The sequence below is a fragment of the Mizuhopecten yessoensis genome, unplaced genomic scaffold, assembly GCF_002113885.1.
Source record: "Mizuhopecten yessoensis strain PY_sf001 unplaced genomic scaffold, ASM211388v2 scaffold10509, whole genome shotgun sequence".
Taxonomy (NCBI): Eukaryota; Metazoa; Mollusca; class Bivalvia; order Pectinida; family Pectinidae; genus Mizuhopecten; species Mizuhopecten yessoensis.
In genome coordinates, this window is record NW_018408582.1 from 217449 (window position 1) to 234423 (window position 16975).

A 16975-nucleotide genomic window follows, 5' to 3' on the forward strand; every position below is an offset into this window, starting at 1 on the left:
ACTAATTATAATATCCAATGCACATTATTTGCCATAAAACGTCCTCCCNTGATGCCTCTCTTTCAGTGACCCTGTTTACAACACCTTTTTCCAATTACATGTAATCCCAAATCAGTCATCAAATTTCACATTGTTGACTACGCGTGTTGCTAGTTCATGCATATCCCGAGTTTCCTCTGGCCCGACACAAGATTTGGACATTTTGAAAGTTAGATCTCTGGTGTGGGGCCAGATCGCACTGCTGTATGAAAACGTGACTAATCAACAAAAAGAGGCTGTACAGAAATCTTCTAAACAAGAATGATATATTCCGTTTTCGGTCCTGATCTGTACTGCTTGTTTAATAGTCACTTCCTTGACCTACATAAATGGGGTTTGCTCAGGTGGGATAATTTGAACGATTAAAAACCGAGAACTCTACTAGCGGAATTTAGCAGCTATTGTTGATAATAAGAGCGCATTTATCGATATATATGTTGTGTCAAAGTCGAGAATTCCAAAAGTTTAATTCAAAGATACAGGAAACTTAAGCATAAATCGCTAGATCAAGAAATATATGTATGTGAGGTTTTCACGAATTCTGTCGTCAGAAAAAGAAGAGATAATCTTTGTTTCGGGTAAGGACAGGAGTAAGTCAGTGAGCAAAAAATGTATATTGTCATAAATAATATCCAAATGTCCATTTCATTATCGTCTATTACATTAAGATTTTCAAATTATTTGTCAGCTGTAATTTAACAGCTTTAAGCATCCATAGAGAGTGCATATGAGTAATTAATAAAAGATCAAACATTTCCTAGAAAAACAGTTGTAAGAATGATCCTCAAAAAGAAATCGTGAATTGAAGATTGATATGTGACGTTGCTAAACGTCAACTACTCATAATTGTTTTCAGTTTCAATTAAGTAATGTAATCGGCATAAAACAACATATATATTATAGATATTTACCGTAATACACCTTAACTCTATGTTTATACATGTACAATACAACTTGTAGTATCACATGGTATTGACACGGCTTATACTAATGAAGTAGTGTGATATAGTTGTGTAACAGGAAACAGAATAGTGTGCTTCCAATGGGGATCAAACCATCGATCCCCAGGTTCCTAGTCGGACGCTCTACCACTGAGCTAAAGGGAAATTCCCTCTAGCTCGAAGCTAGAAGGCGACCTTAATCCTATGTACAATTTAACCCTGCCACACTACTGCCCCTTTTTAAATGTGTTCGCCCTCGAACACCACAACCCAGGTTATAACTCCTTATCACTACAGGAAAGGCCACGGACACCATTTGTAACAGGAAAGAGAATAGTGTGCTTCTACCGGGGATCAAACCCTTGATCTCCAAGTTCCTAGTCGGACGCTCTACCACTGAGCTAAAGGGAAATTCCCTCTAGCTCGACGCTAGAAGGCGACCGTAATCCTACGTACAATCTAACCCTGCCACAGTTGTATAAGACGTTTTCTTATTGTTTTAATACCTGCACAGTTCCGCCCAAGAGTTCCCGAAGAGACTGTCGTATTATAATATCAGCATAGCCTCGTTCCTGGTTGATAACTTCAACTGCCGCATCAACAGATTCTGCTACACCTGGATCACTTCTGTTAATTTCTTTTTCTCCTCCAGGTGGCGCTGTTGGGGGCTTGATGACGACAGAAAAAAGCATGTGTGTGATATAACTATAGACACAAATCATCGGCATTAGACTACAACAATGTTTCAGATAGATAGATATTTGTTTGCAATGAATCCTCGATTTAGTTTTCAATGATGATACGTACAAAATCTCTCACGGATATTAGTACATTTCTTTCTTTTCCTGTAACAGTTATTGAGAATAGCCTTGACAATTTAATATCAGTATTGTAGGTACCAGTGTGATATAAAGCAGTAATATTCGAGGCCAATTCAATAAATTCGGACCACACAGCTCCCGTGCGAACGGACAATATCATAGTTTAGGGTCTTGGAGACTGCAACAATGCACGTGCTACATTTCGACATCATCCAAAAGGAATTGGACAAAATATTCATTATTGAATTGTATGCACTCATGACTACCTACCTTTCAATGCTAAAATGAGATTAAATCAAAAATTTCTATAGCAAAGCACGATGTAAAATTAGTTAGAACAGATACATGCAGAGTTATGCAGCATAAAAGGCACCCCTGCGGTCACATCGAGACCTGTTTTAGGTTGGTGAACATACAAGGAAATCAATCAAACGATTGCAAGACGTATAAAAAGCGCCAAGACGTATGCCATGTTTTCAATTATGGTTGGCCTGTGCTTCAGGTACCATGACAGGAAGAGAAAAACTATCAATGTCATGATTTATAGAGACAAAGTACTAAAGCCTGTCAAAAGATTCTACATTAAAAAGTTTCCAAGTAAATGATAGAATGGCATCCAGAATATTCACGACAATGCTTCATCCTCCCAAAGCAAGATTCTACAGGCGTTTTTTGAAGAGAGCGAAGGTAGTGTATATTGATTATTGATCTATTCACCTGATTTATTCCCCATGACTTCTGTCTGTTTCCTAAACTAAAGAAAATGTTCTGTAGGAAACTGTATACATCTAAGAGTGTTCTTGGTAGTGCAATATTTCAGTTTACCAAAAGGAGATTACCACTAGTGATATAAAGGCATACATGATACTCCGGACACTAGTGATACATGTAGAAAATCATACAAGATACTCCGGACACTAGTGAACGGAAGTCATACATGATACTCCGGATACTTGTTATAGAAAGCCATACATGCCACTCTGGACACTAGTGAAAGAAAGTCATACATGATACTCCAGACACTAGTGATAGAAAGTCATACACGATACTCCGGATACTAGTGATAGAAAGTCATACATGATACTCTGGACACTAGTGGTAGAAAGTCATACATGATACTCCGGACACTAGTGATAGAAAGCCATACACGATACTCTGGACACTAGTGGTAGAAAGTCATACATGATACTCCGGACACTAGTGATAGAAAGTCATACATGACACTCTGGACACTAGTGGTAGAAAGCCATACACGATACTCCGGACACTAGTGATAGAAAGTCATACATGATACTCCGGATACTAGTGATAGAAAGTCATACATGATACTCCGGACACTAGTGATAGAAAGTCATATACGATATATACTCCGTACACTAGTGATAGAAAGTCATACATGATACTCCGGACACTAGTCATAGAAAGTCATACATGATACTCCGGACACTAGTGATAGGAAGTCATACATGATACTCCGGACACTAGTGATAGAAAGTCATACATGATACTCCGGACACTAGTGAAAGAATGAATTGAATGGTCCTCGCAAAAGAGGAGTATTCTTCGGGAGTTTCGCACTTATATATATTAAAAATATTTAAAATCACCGAATATGTTTCCCTTTATATGTTTCCCTTTTATTAATCTAAATTGTGTCAGTGATCTTACAGGTAACATTACACAGCTGTGCTCCATAACGTCCGACTTCTGTGATAGCCAGTGCTTGTATAGAATCTGCGATTCGCAACGCTGTACCTGAAAATAAATTATTAGAGTCCATTATACTGACATCATTATACCATACATACTCAGTTCGGTGTTATAAAAATGGTTTCGTAGGAAGGTAGAATTAAAAGACGGTGGCAATTTGAAAGGACTGGAAATGAAACAAATAACATCCTATCACGGCTTTGCTGAATATCATAACATTGGTCAAACTAAACATATTCAGCAATTTTAGACAAGTTTAAAACAAATGACGTGTTGCCATTATACCTACATAGTTTGTATTCCTGTTTTAAAATCATCATTTTTAAATTTGTATATTGAATAGTACATACAACTATTTCTGAGCAAATATGAATAACAAAAGAGTGTCAACGCCCTGTAAGATGATACACATTAATCTTGGGTGAGTGGTGACCAATCGCCTGTTGTTTCAGTAAGATATACTATAATTATCATGTTTTAAAGTGTAAAAAAGTAATAGCTGCGAGCGCGACCCCGCCAATGTAAAAGTAGGATACAAACTTATGGGATCTTATTTTTCTACCAGTCTCTTTCAAACCATCATACGATTAAATTAATTTATTTTATTATTAATTATTGTTTTTTTTATTTTCATAGTAGAAATGTTTACGCCAAAAGAGCCTGTTTCTTGATATGTTGATACAAATCCTAAATATAATCAACTAAGGGATATACAATTAAACGATATCCTGAATTAAGTATACGGTCTCTAAAATGAACTTATGCGACCCAGAAGAAATGTTTAAGTTCTAAGTATGAATTAATTATTGCCAAGGTACTCAACTGAGTAAAGAACATTGTAATACTGTAAACAAATTTGATTTTGACACGACATGAACATACTACATTTGGTGAGTATATAAGCATATGTTTAATAACTATTTACCGGACGCCCTTGTATCCCTGCTTCTATGGGACATTCTGTCGATGTTGCGTTGGCTTTATCTTCAGTATTTTTACAGAGAGAGTTGGACAGTGTGAATATCAACTTATACATCTCGCCGCTCACAACCTGTTGGGATAAAACTGAAATAATTTCCGTCATAATTTGCAGAATCTTGTCTGCAACACTCTTGAAAAGTGCAACGTAAGACAGATTTATTGATTGATATATTTATTTTCTGTACAGTGGTGTGAAGTGATTATAGCCACGGAATTACTATTAGCCAGTCATGTTCCTTCTTATTTATTGATGACACAAGTTCACTAGCATGATTTACATTATACACTGTACATGTATAATCCATTGGAATCAAATAGTTTAAATTACCATTACACTTGCTATGACTCTCCCCCGCGCCATACCTATCCAGTCCATCACTATTTAGCACATACCTGCATCGTGCCAGCCTCGACCTGATAGAGCACGAGACGTCTGATATTGTCAGAGTAACCGCGGTCCCAGTTGATGACGTTGACCGCTTCATCAGCTGCTTCAGCGACAACAGGGTCGGACGTGTTAATGGGCCGTTCATCGCCAGGTGGCACCTTGCAAATATAATTGAGCGGCCCAGTATTAACAATATAAGCTCTTTTTGTGATTTTTTTTATTATGCCAATATTATGAGGTGATTAGTTACGATGTTAATGTGGTTGTCTGCATAGCCTTGTCTGTGTGACTCTATGGCTATTCTGGTGGGTTGGCTGTCTTTATGGCGATTGGTTGGCTGTCTTTATGGCACGGACAAAATCAAAACATTAGATGCAAACTATACACTGACCACATTGTTGTATAACATATAATAACTTTAATATCAAATGCAATATTTCGATAGCTAGTGCATGCATTTGATCAAATAAATTTATATTTAAAGCCAAATTAACTTGTTTGCATCACAATTGCTTTTAGATCTAAAAGGATCACTCTTGCTAGTAATTAACAACTGTACAAATAGTAATATTAATGACAAAACGTGAAAATGCACATGGCCACGTGTGCAGCACAGTTGTTGTATAACAGTGTAGTTCGAGTAGGCTTACTTCAAGTAGACAGCGCTTTGTGCTTTCGTGATAGTAAGGCGACGCTGAGAAACGCATGCACTTCTCTGTGTGTTACAATCATCTTTGAATGGATTGTTGCACGATTCATCAATCAATAGATTGGTATTATCAAAAAAAGCCCACTCACATGACGGTTACTAAAACTGGAAGCTTAATTGTTTCCCAAGACTCTTACCTCACAATAGTAGGATATGATAGCAACCGTGGTTGTAGTCTCTTTGTGTATATAGATGACTGAGGTGTTGCACGTATGTAGCTGCAAAACAACATAAACAACATTTAACAGTATAACGTATATATAACCTTGAGGCCATTTTTCAGATACATTGCATGCAAAACCTGTAATGTTTATAATATTCTAACATAATCTACTGAGGAAGAAAAGGTATTCAAATACACAGCAAAGAACATAGTATTCAGTTAGTAGGAAAAAACATTAAAAGATATCATGAAATTGACGTAAACTATTGTACTTGACTTTACTCTCGCGGGGCCAGATATTCGTGTTTTCGTGTAATTACGCACATCATCGTTACACTCAAATCCAAGTAGATTCACTATCGCAAAATCAATATATTCGCGTGGATTATCTTCTCATATTATATTTTAGACCGCAAATAACTGTGATGATAAGATCGCCAAACCAGCCTCGGTAGACCATGAGGTTGTAGACGAGCGTAGGACGAATGACCAGTGTCTTTTCGTTATATGATAAAATATTCCGTAGGTCTTGTTTGGTTTGGTTTAATTTTGTTTAACGTCCTATTTACAGCTAAGGTCATTAAAGGACGTGCCTCCCCTGTGTGTTGTGTATGCGTGTTTGCGTTTGTGTATGCAGGAAAAAGGTTATGTTGGTGTTCTTGCTTCCTTGTAATAGCGCAGATCTGATGCCGACTTTATAGTGCTATCTCACTAAAATACCATGCCGAAGGCACCCAGCACAGCATTCCGCCCAGTCACATTATACTGACAACGGGTGAACGAGTTGTTGCCATTTCCCTAAATGCTAAACATTAAGCAGGGAATAACAATTACCATGTATAAGGACTTTGGTATGTCCCGGCCTAGGGACAGGGCCCATTAAGGTTCCTCACCTGGCCGAACGCTCAGTAATTAAGGTCAAAAATTAGGTGTTGCAAAGCAATACGCTAAGAAATAAAAGATAGTTAGAAATAGAAAGAAAGATAAAGATCCCAAATATTGCAATGGGTGCAGCAGATTTATTTTGGTCGCTTTTTGTGTCTCCAAATAGAGGGCACCAAAGCAAATCTCCATATCTGCAGGGGGTCCCAACATCAGTCGCCTCCTACGATACATGCAGTGGGTAACAGCAGGTGTTTTTATTTCTCGATTCCTCACCTGCAGGGGTGATGTCATATTTGTAGCGAAAGAGAAGTATTATTATAGCACCTACAGAAATAGTGTCGATCTCAACAGAGGATAATAGTTGTTTCACTAAATAGCCTTCTATGTGAAAAATCAATTTCGAAAGATATTAAGCCTAATTGATGATATGGACGTGTATGTAGGATAAAGAAAAGTATCGTTGATCACTGACACCTTTACCGCCTGAAGATGACAGTCTTTATCGGTAAATCAAGCTGTACATATTGATATGAAAAGTTCCTGGAAAAGGTAACCCATTAGATGGAAATTTATTTTATTTTCATTTGTTTTAATTGGCAGATAATCTCTCAGGACTTCCAACAAAATGCCTATTTGTGATATTGTAGGTAAGTACATGTTCTCGTGCCAGTATTTCATGTTATGTACTATATTTGGCCAATATTATCCACGGATAATAATTTGTTAACCGCTTGGAGACGACCTACGAACTAGGTTGTGATAAAGCAGTTTATAAAAACCTCGAATTGTTATTATTATTATTTATTATTTGGGTACGTAATTATTCTGAAACATTATTGTATCAACATCCAGGTGATTCGTGGTAGATATAAGGTTATATCTCATTCAGCAAAACAGGTCTCAGCCAATCAAATTGCAAACGATTTAATCAAGCATTTTACCCCGTGGTCAGTACGTATGAGTGGACAGTCCTTTGAGGTGGCATTAGCATTGTATATGCTATTGTTACAATATGAGCTGCCAATAGTGAAGAGGAGTCGATAAATATGGCCCTCGTCTACCATGTCCTATAAAATAAAACGAAAAGCAACATTTATGTTAGTAATCCCATCCACTATTATGAAATATATTTCAGTTTTGGTATATATTTTTGTGTGCGTATTGACACTACTACAATATCTTATTATGTTTTGACGATACGGTTTATCTTATCATTTTGTATTGATTCTACGGTTGTTTAATCAGTGTATAGACATTACCGTATTTTGTTACGCTATGGTAAATCTTATGTTCGTGTTTTCACGTTACGGTGGATCCTATTTTCGCGTTTGACGCTACGGTATATTTTTTTCAATTCAATTCATTTATTAACTTTCGGCCTTACGGCCCATCAGTACAAACATATCAATACAATGCATAATATACACAATAACACGGCTCACAATATACAGTGAGAGAGTGGAGTAAATAAATTAGATTCTTAACTTATTAGCTTCAAAAATACATTTACCAAGTTGACATAATTCCTTAGTATTGTTAATACACAATAATTGTATAAATTTAAACATGGATGGCTTTTTCCAGTAGTACTTTTTAATAAGGCGACTTCTTAAGTTTTGGTAGGTTTTACATATCAGAATAAAATGGTATTCATCTTCGACTTCTGTAGCCGAATTACAGTTCGTACAATATCTCTGTTCTCGAATAACGTTGCGATATCTACCGGTCTCGATTGCTAATGAATGTGCAGACATTCGTAACTTTGTTAGACTAATTCTATAATTCTTAGGAATATATTTGGTTAAATAATACTGAATGGAAAAGTGGTCTACGATACACTTGTATAAAAAACACTTAGAGGAAGTCTCTAGTAAACCTCTTAAATGTTGTTGGCCTTGGTCAAAAATTCTTTGACGAATAAGCGGTAAAATTAATTTAACATTAGTCGACGATTGGCTTAACCATACATCACCAAAGCCCAAAGCAAATAATTCATTTTTTACATGGTGTACCCAGTTAAAGCAAGTACATGTAATCTGTTTTGATAAAAAAGAATATGCACAGTTCAGAATACAATTTTTCGAGTCGAGTAACTTAAACCAATACTTAATGATTCTGTATTTTCTGATACATTCTAAAGGCAAGCGACCAAGTTCGAAATATACCATTGCATTACATGTGGATTTTTTAACTTTGAGGAGTCTCTTACAGAAATTCAAGTGCACATTCTCAATGTCTATTCCTTTTATGGATCCCCATACTTCACATGCGTAACTTAATATGCTAATAACATATGTATCGAACAAATGTAACATGGTCTTAAAATTAAGACTAAGATTGGAGCATTTTGATAATAAAGCAAACATAGCTTTACGACCTTGGTCAGCTAATTGTTTCTGAATACTATTGAACTTATTGTTAAACTTAAATTGCACACCTAGGTATGTAAATTGATCAACACAACTAACCGTTTTGCCATTATAAAACCAAATTTCATTATTTCGAACTTTCCCGCCTTTTCGAAAAACCACAATTTTTGTCTTATCAATATTGACAGTTAATTTCCATTTCTCAGAATAACTAGCGAGATTATCCAACAGTTCCTGTAAACCCTCAACCGTCTCCGATAACAACACTAAATCGTCTGCGTATAGCATAAGAAATAAGCTTAATTCTCCAAAGGTATAATAGCTACTACAATTCGAGATAAAAAACGATTCAAAATCATTCACATACATGGAAAAAAGTATCGGAGACAGAATTTCCCCTTGCAATAATCCGATATCATTATCAAAAAAGTCTGATAAGCAGCCTTTGAATTTCACACAAGACCTAACATGATTATATATAGACTTGATGACTTGCAGCAGCTTCCCTCTTACTCCCAACTTCGATAACTTATACCACAAGTTGATCCTATCAACGTAGTCGAACGCCTTTCTAAAATCCACGAAACAACAATATAGACGTTTATTTTCACTAAAAGATTTTGTAATAACTGAATGCAGAGCGAAAACGGCATCAACAGTGCTAAGACCAGGACGAAAACCAAACTGTGCGTCAGTAATAATATCATAAGACTCCGACCATTTTACCAACCTCGTATTCAAAATTGATGTAAACAGTTTGCCTAGACAACTTACCAAACTAATACCTCTAAAATTGTTAGGGTCACTTTTATCTCCTTTCTTATGAACTGGCGTAATAACAGCTATAGACCATTCGGAGGGAAAACATCCAGAATTAAAAATGCCATTAAATAGTACACTCAAAACAGGCAATAGTACATTTTTACCAACTACGAAACATTCATTTAAAATTCCATCAAGTCCATGTGATTTACCCCGTTTCAGGTTACCTATCGCTTTAGCTATCTCATACACCGTAATAGGACAGTCTAATTCATCATAAATTGGAATAGAGTTATCATTGGAATTAAATTCACCTCTATTTTCTGTTACATCTGAATTATTAACATTCTCAGATGACAAAGTCTTAAAATGGTCGTACAAATTATCCATACTCATTTGAGGTCCAGCTGCTTTAGGCGACGAGAATCTCTTATAAAATTGTCTCGGATTATACTTTCTTAGTTGATCAAGCATATCACCTTCATATTTCATGTACATTCTTTTTTTCTTTGCTTCTGCTGCTTTGTACAATCTTTTCTTATTAATTAAATTGTTATGATTCTCTACAGACTTAGAACTATTAAACAAACTCAATGCATTTTTATAATTATTCCATACATGTTTCAAATCGGGGTCAAACCATGGTTTGTCCTCGGATATACCTGTATCATACCTAACTTGTTTATTTACCTGGTCTCGCCCCATTGCTCCCGCACGCTTGTCGTTCCTGTGTGTACTCGGTCGCGAGAGAAAGGGGTCCATTGCTCGAAGCAATACGTTTGAAAATCGCGTAACGCAATCATCCATATCATTTTGGGTAACATCTTCCGATAGTATAACCGACTCGTTAATATCGTTTTGATTCGTTGAGAGTACATCTAAAAAGCTTACCTTGCCTTCGTCATTCCATCGATAAGTAGGTCGCTCGTTACCTGTCGGTTCACACACGTGTGTATCATCATTATCGACCAATGAAAAACGCGTTCGTATTTTCACGAGCAGTGGGGCGTGGTCAGATAACACATTGAAATTGCCAACAATAAACTGTTTAACACAATACAATAAACATGGACTCGAAATCAAATAATCAATAACACTCATTCCATTATGGCCACAATATGTATAGTCATTTGAATACTTATTTAAATCTCTTCCGTTAAAGATACGCAAACAACTCGCCTTACATAATTCTATAAGTCGGTTTCCAAAATGATTTACCACTGTGTCGGGGTTAACCCTATCAGTATAATAATCATCAGAGACATATGAAAACATTGTGTTTTGACGCTACGTTATATCTTATCATTGTGTTTTGACGCTACGGTATATCTTTTCTGTGTGTTTTGACGCTACGGTATATCTTATCATTGTGTTTTGACGCTACGGTATATCTTTTCATTGTGTTTTGACGCTACGGTATATCTTTTCATTGTGTTTTGACGCTAAGGAATATCTTATCATTGTGTTTTGCTGCTACGGTAGATCTTTTCATTGTGTTTTGACGCTACGGTATATCTTTTCATTGTGTTTTGACGCTACGGTATATCTTTTCATTGTGTTTTGACGCTAAGCTATATCTTATCATTGTGTTTTGACGCTAAGCTATATCTTATCATTGTGTTTTGATGCTACGGTATATCTTATCATTGTGTTTTGACACTACGTTATATCCTATCATTGTGTTTTGACGCTACGTTATATCTTATCATTGCGTTTTGACGCTACGGTAGATCTTATCATTTTGCAATGACGCTGCGGTACATTTCACACTTGTGTGTTGACGCTATTGTTCCGAAGATGTGGTTTATATTATACATGTGTGTTAACGCCGTGATATATATTGCTTGTTGACGTTGTGGTAAATTTTCTAATGTTGTATTGAAGCTGTGGTATATCTTATCATAGTGAAGTGCTGTGGTACATTTTGTCTTTCTGTGTTGACAGTATATATAGCGCATATCTTAATTGACACTGTAATATCTTTCAGTTGTATTAAACAATTTACCCCTAATAATCCTACCTCAACAGTACCACTGACGACCTCTCCCAACGATTGTCTGGTGATAATGTCCGCATAACCTCTGACCTCATTGATCTTGTTGACCGCTGCATTGACCGAGGCGTTGACCCCTGGGTCACTTCTATTGATCGGTCTTACATATTTCGGCTTTGGCGGCAATGGCGGTGGCTTTGTTGTGAAAAAAAAAACATCTGACTAAAACATTCAGTAAATCAAATGTTATAGTAAAACCTCGATATAAAATTCAATGTCCTATTTGTTTTCGTTTTCTTCATTTTTTTTAATACAAACCCCCTTTATAACGCCAATTTTTCCCTTGACAGTATACCGGGGTTTTATCGTTATAGCATTTCAACTTTTTTTAGGGCTACAACGCGTAATGACAATGATGCATGTCTTTGCGTGATAGCATGAGGTATATACATAATCGGGCTCGGATTTACCCTGTATCTCCTTCTTAACGGGAATGACGAAACTATATTTGCTGACCCATTACAATAGTTTAGATGTTTTACTATTCTAGTTTACAAATCACATAAAAGTCTATCTTGAGCTGATCGACAGTAAATATAAAGTGTCACAATACGGTAATTGTTTTGGCAGTACTTGTTATTTTAACGTATCCATGTAATTATTATTTATATTAACAAGATCAACTAGGTAACATCATCGTACGTTTACGTGAAAGCTTTTATATAGTGCTGAAAGTGTTGTCGTTTCAATTACATTTCATTAACAGGCGACAGAATATTGTGTCGAATGTAACCTATAGCTATTTCCTTAGCATTCCTGTAGATGCATGATAAGTGTTACGCAAAGTTTAATTGTATTCAATTAATTACTTATTCACTGATAAACATCCAAAGGTCAATCGTATTTTTCATCATAATTGTACATCATTTTCTGCCTTATAAGAATCATTTATATAGTACTTGCATTCACATATCTTTCAATTGATAAAGAAAATTTCGCAATTTTCTTGATATCCAAAAATTATATAACCTACAGTTTAAACTCGATCAAAATCTTTCCTGAATTCAGCATTTATAATGTAAATACGATACAAACGTATTCGGCATTCAAAAATGAAAGCGCTGTATGGAGTAAAAGTAAAAGCACAACACGTATCTCCTCAATACGAAATATATAAAAAAAATATATAAGGATTAAAAACTGAAAAAAAATGAAAGCTCAATAAACTTACGGAGCAAGGAAGCATTTAATTAAAACGTATTAGATCGATGCAGAAATCCATCTAAATGTAATATGAACTGTTCACGTTGTCTGAAATCACAGGAAAATACCGAAGTACCAAAAAAACTGCACTCCTTTATAAAATTCGATAAAACAAGGACAAAACCTGAAAGAATGACATGGCGACCCTTGAACGTAGAGATGGAATAAGACCAGGTGCTCCGGAAGCTAAGCGTATTCACCTTCATCAAAGTAACCCGCCATGTAATTGGTATAGCGAGCAATGCTAGAGCACGAATAGAGTGCATGGGCATATACGTAATTCTTACTAATATTTTACTATTGATTCACTATTGAAAAAAAAAAATTAATCAGAGAGTAAAAATCAATCAGTCCTCTATACCAAAGCTCCTAATTTTATTCCTTTATCAGATTTTGAACAGACCTCAGCATTATCATGTCAATATTTGAAACAGCTGATCACTTCAATCACTTACGTAGTAACTTTTTATAACGTCCCCTGTACGAACATAATTGGTTGACATCTAAGCATACGTTGTCTTCTTGTCCGATGATGTCTGACGTACGTAGTTATTCAGAAAAATACGGAAATTCTTACCGGTATGTCATCGCATCTTTGGTTTTGTATGAACCATCTGTTTGGCAGCCAGTTTCTGTCCAAGACTTCAGACTCACATCTTTGTACCTGAAATAATAACACCGACAAAGTGATAAAGCTAAAATCTTAATCTAGCATAAATCCTCTAAATTTCAAAGAACGGATTAAAATACATACATGTAAACATCACTTATAACGACATGTTAAAATAACTATAATTTTTATAAACTTCTAAATCAATCACTACTTACGGGCAATCGGGCTGGCGGTATAGGGCATTCAGCGGAAGTAGCGTTATAATTCTCTTCTGTGTTTTTGCAGTCGGAGTCCGCAATGGTAAAAATCAGTCTGAACGTTTCGCCACCAGGGATCTGCAAAAAGGAAAGTTTTGTGACAGAAGTACTCGGGTTTTATGTTAAGCTTGACCTACTTTTTCTACCCAATTTATCTTCAGTAAGAATCTGAGGATATCACACTTCTTGATCTACGCTAAAAATGCAATCTCATTATATGAGCAGTTCTTTTCAATGGACATGTTGGTGTATATGCATCTGATCATGTCGTCATTGTAAATTAGTGTTGTTGCACCTGTTTTTACATTACTAAATCACATGGTTTACGATTTCACCGTAACGCCCCATCCGTTCTCTACTTCAGACAAAACTATGCGTTTTGACGTAAAGTGTTCCCAAACTTCGTACGATATTACAAGACACTTCTCGTACAGTTTACAACTTAAAAGATGCTGTTTAATTTGGTCAATTACAGCATGGCTGTTTACTTTAATTATACATAGCGCAATTCTACGCGGAGACTTTTCTTAAACTATGCAACATACTAATTTACGTTTCCAGTTATTTGTGCATGATATGATGTAAAACAAAATCGTATACGAAGTGCGTTATAAACATATTATTTTTTAAATATTTTGTATCGCTTTCAAATAAATTTTATCATGTTTCATACTTGTGCAGTATTGCAGGACTTGTACTGTTCATATTTTGTATAGAAAACAACACGACTCTCGGAACTTCTCGCGCTGCTACATGTACCTGACGTTGGCTTACCTGTACTGTACCGCCTTCCATCCCATACAAGATCCGCCGGAAAGTGTGGTTCGAGTAGCCTCGGTCGTAGTTGATAATAGATATAGCAGCTTCTGCTGACAGTTTAGCGTCTGTGTCGTTCTTCCCGATAGGGCGTTGGTCTCCTGGCGGAGGGGGCTATGTTGGATTTTAAAAAGTCGTACTTTTTATATGAATTTAAATTGAGATAGGTTTTTCATAAGTATTTTTACTTACTTTTAATCCACATTCAACACGAGTTTCGAGAATTCAAACGTTTACCAAATTTGTTTTCGTAAAAGCGTGTATAGTTTACCTCGCAGGTATATCCTATCACTTTACACATCGGGAATTCCCAGTGTTTGTACGTCACAGTTGCGTTGCACTTCCGTTGCTAAAAATAAAAAAGTGGTTTCCAGCTGCTAAAACTAGACAGTGCTTTCCTGAACGACCAACCAAATTAAATGTTATGGGGAAGAAATAGAACTATCAAAATCGAACTTATTTTCGAAGAAACATGTTTTCATATTGCAAAGGCATGACCACGTTATACAGAACGGTCAGTATGTATGGTTAGGCTCCTTGTTGAAATGAAAATAAGAAATAGCTAAAACCAGGTGATTCTGTAATTATCAAAAAAACAAGTAAATTGACGTAATTAAATTTGTATGAAATTACAAATACGTATTTCACTATAAATGTCGTATTCCTTGCGATGAATTACAAAAGCTGGGCGTACATTTCTGTACATTGCAATAAAATACTTAAAGGCATTATGTGTACATATTTCGGGTTGAACATGGAATATATCTTTATCAATATCATTTCAGAAATACATCTCAAATACACATATTTTCAAGAAATAAACGATGAGGGAAGTTCTAAGATAGAATGAGATATTTTTTTCTTAAAATTCATAATACAACTAAAATAATAAGGTTATCTTTCATTTAATTAAATAGAGTTAGCTTTTCTCTACCTAGTTAGAAACATCTTAAGCCTGACTATCTGGCTTAAAACTATAAGAGCCGTTTCTATAAAACAAACATTCTAGAGAAATGACAATTCTAGAAACGTATGAATACCTTCATATCAGGATCCAACAGTGGACAATCTGTGGACGAGGCATTCCAGTTATCTATGCTATTGTTACAAACAGAATCGCCAATGGTAAATTGGAGCCGGTAGATATTCCCGTCAGTTATCTACAATTAGAAATATTGTGCGGACAGAAAAAAAAGGTTCGACATCATATGTAATTGGAGCAGTAGTTATCTCCCTTAGCTCTCAGTTATCTTTCCTTGGCATTAACGTATTATTTGGAATTTACAAATTTAGTCTTGTTGTTTAGCTTATAAATATTTCGTTTTTAAAATGCATGAATCCGAGTCCAAAATACCGTTCAAAAGAAATATCAGTTGCGGCACTTGTATGACTCTATCCATCCAGGTGGTCTACCTTTTTATGTTCAAATTGGATCTTTTGGGAGGGAGGCCAGGGTAAACCTGGTTTGTACAACGCAAATCAATATCTGTTTACGTACCTGGTTGCATGATGTTGTTTTCGAGAAAAGAAAAAGATCGCGAAAAACTATCTAACACTACCTCTAAATTCCTCGCAAATGTCACGGCCATTGTATGGCACTGGTACTCATTAAAAGTTTGAATGTATATAACGTTGTTGTAAGGTTTGTTTTCTGATGGGTGTGCAGTTAAGAACATTAGAACATCAACATCCGTAAATCTTCCACTCAAGCTAATAACGTATCCCAATTGTCCAGAGATATCGTGACTATGAACGTTTGAGTATCATCAGTATTTCAAATATTGAAAGAAAATTTGTGTCAGCAACAGGTATTTTCGGTTTGCTTCGAATAGAGACAGTATTCGGAATATACAATTCAATAGTTCTTTTACTAGAAACGATACTACTGTCATTCACGTAACATGGATTAAGGGAAGTATGAGAGCAGATGTTTTACACACAATAAACATTTACTTCAGTGCGCTTGGTAAATATTTTGTGATTAATTACACCAAACGTAGCAGATGAACTCAGAAAAAAATCTACCTGGACGGTGCCCCCAACTATCCCGCCAGAGGAGACTCGCGTGATGATGTCAGCATAGCCCCGTCTGTCGTTGACGAGGATAACTACAGCATGGACAGACTTCGCCACCCCCGGGTCGCTCATATTAATGGGCATCTCCGCACCCGGCGGGGTGGGCTAGTGGAAACAATATTTGTATAATCATGTTAGCATATACACTCCGGCAATGTACTTGGGTCATTACTGTCAATTCATAAATAT

General features: G+C 36.0%; 1 protein-coding gene across 2 annotated transcripts in view; it reads right to left on the bottom strand.

The window, feature by feature from the left end:
• LOC110460874 overlaps nucleotides 1-16975 on the bottom strand; it is a 39287-nt gene that overhangs the window by 16860 nt on the left and 5452 nt on the right. For both annotated transcript variants that reach the window (XM_021514070.1, XM_021514069.1), the window contains exons 5-17: nucleotides 16736-16891; nucleotides 15751-15870; nucleotides 14982-15059; nucleotides 14669-14824; nucleotides 13853-13972; nucleotides 13602-13688; nucleotides 11789-11956; nucleotides 7579-7704; nucleotides 5727-5807; nucleotides 4886-5038; nucleotides 4437-4562; nucleotides 3470-3556; nucleotides 1487-1648 (exon numbers count right to left, since the gene is read on the bottom strand). In XM_021514070.1, coding sequence (XP_021369745.1) covers nucleotides 1487-1648; nucleotides 3470-3556; nucleotides 4437-4562; nucleotides 4886-5038; nucleotides 5727-5807; nucleotides 7579-7704; nucleotides 11789-11956; nucleotides 13602-13688; nucleotides 13853-13972; nucleotides 14669-14824; nucleotides 14982-15059; nucleotides 15751-15870; nucleotides 16736-16891 — 1620 coding nt within the window. The remainder of the gene's footprint in view (nucleotides 1-1486; nucleotides 1649-3469; nucleotides 3557-4436; nucleotides 4563-4885; nucleotides 5039-5726; nucleotides 5808-7578; nucleotides 7705-11788; nucleotides 11957-13601; nucleotides 13689-13852; nucleotides 13973-14668; nucleotides 14825-14981; nucleotides 15060-15750; nucleotides 15871-16735; nucleotides 16892-16975) is intronic.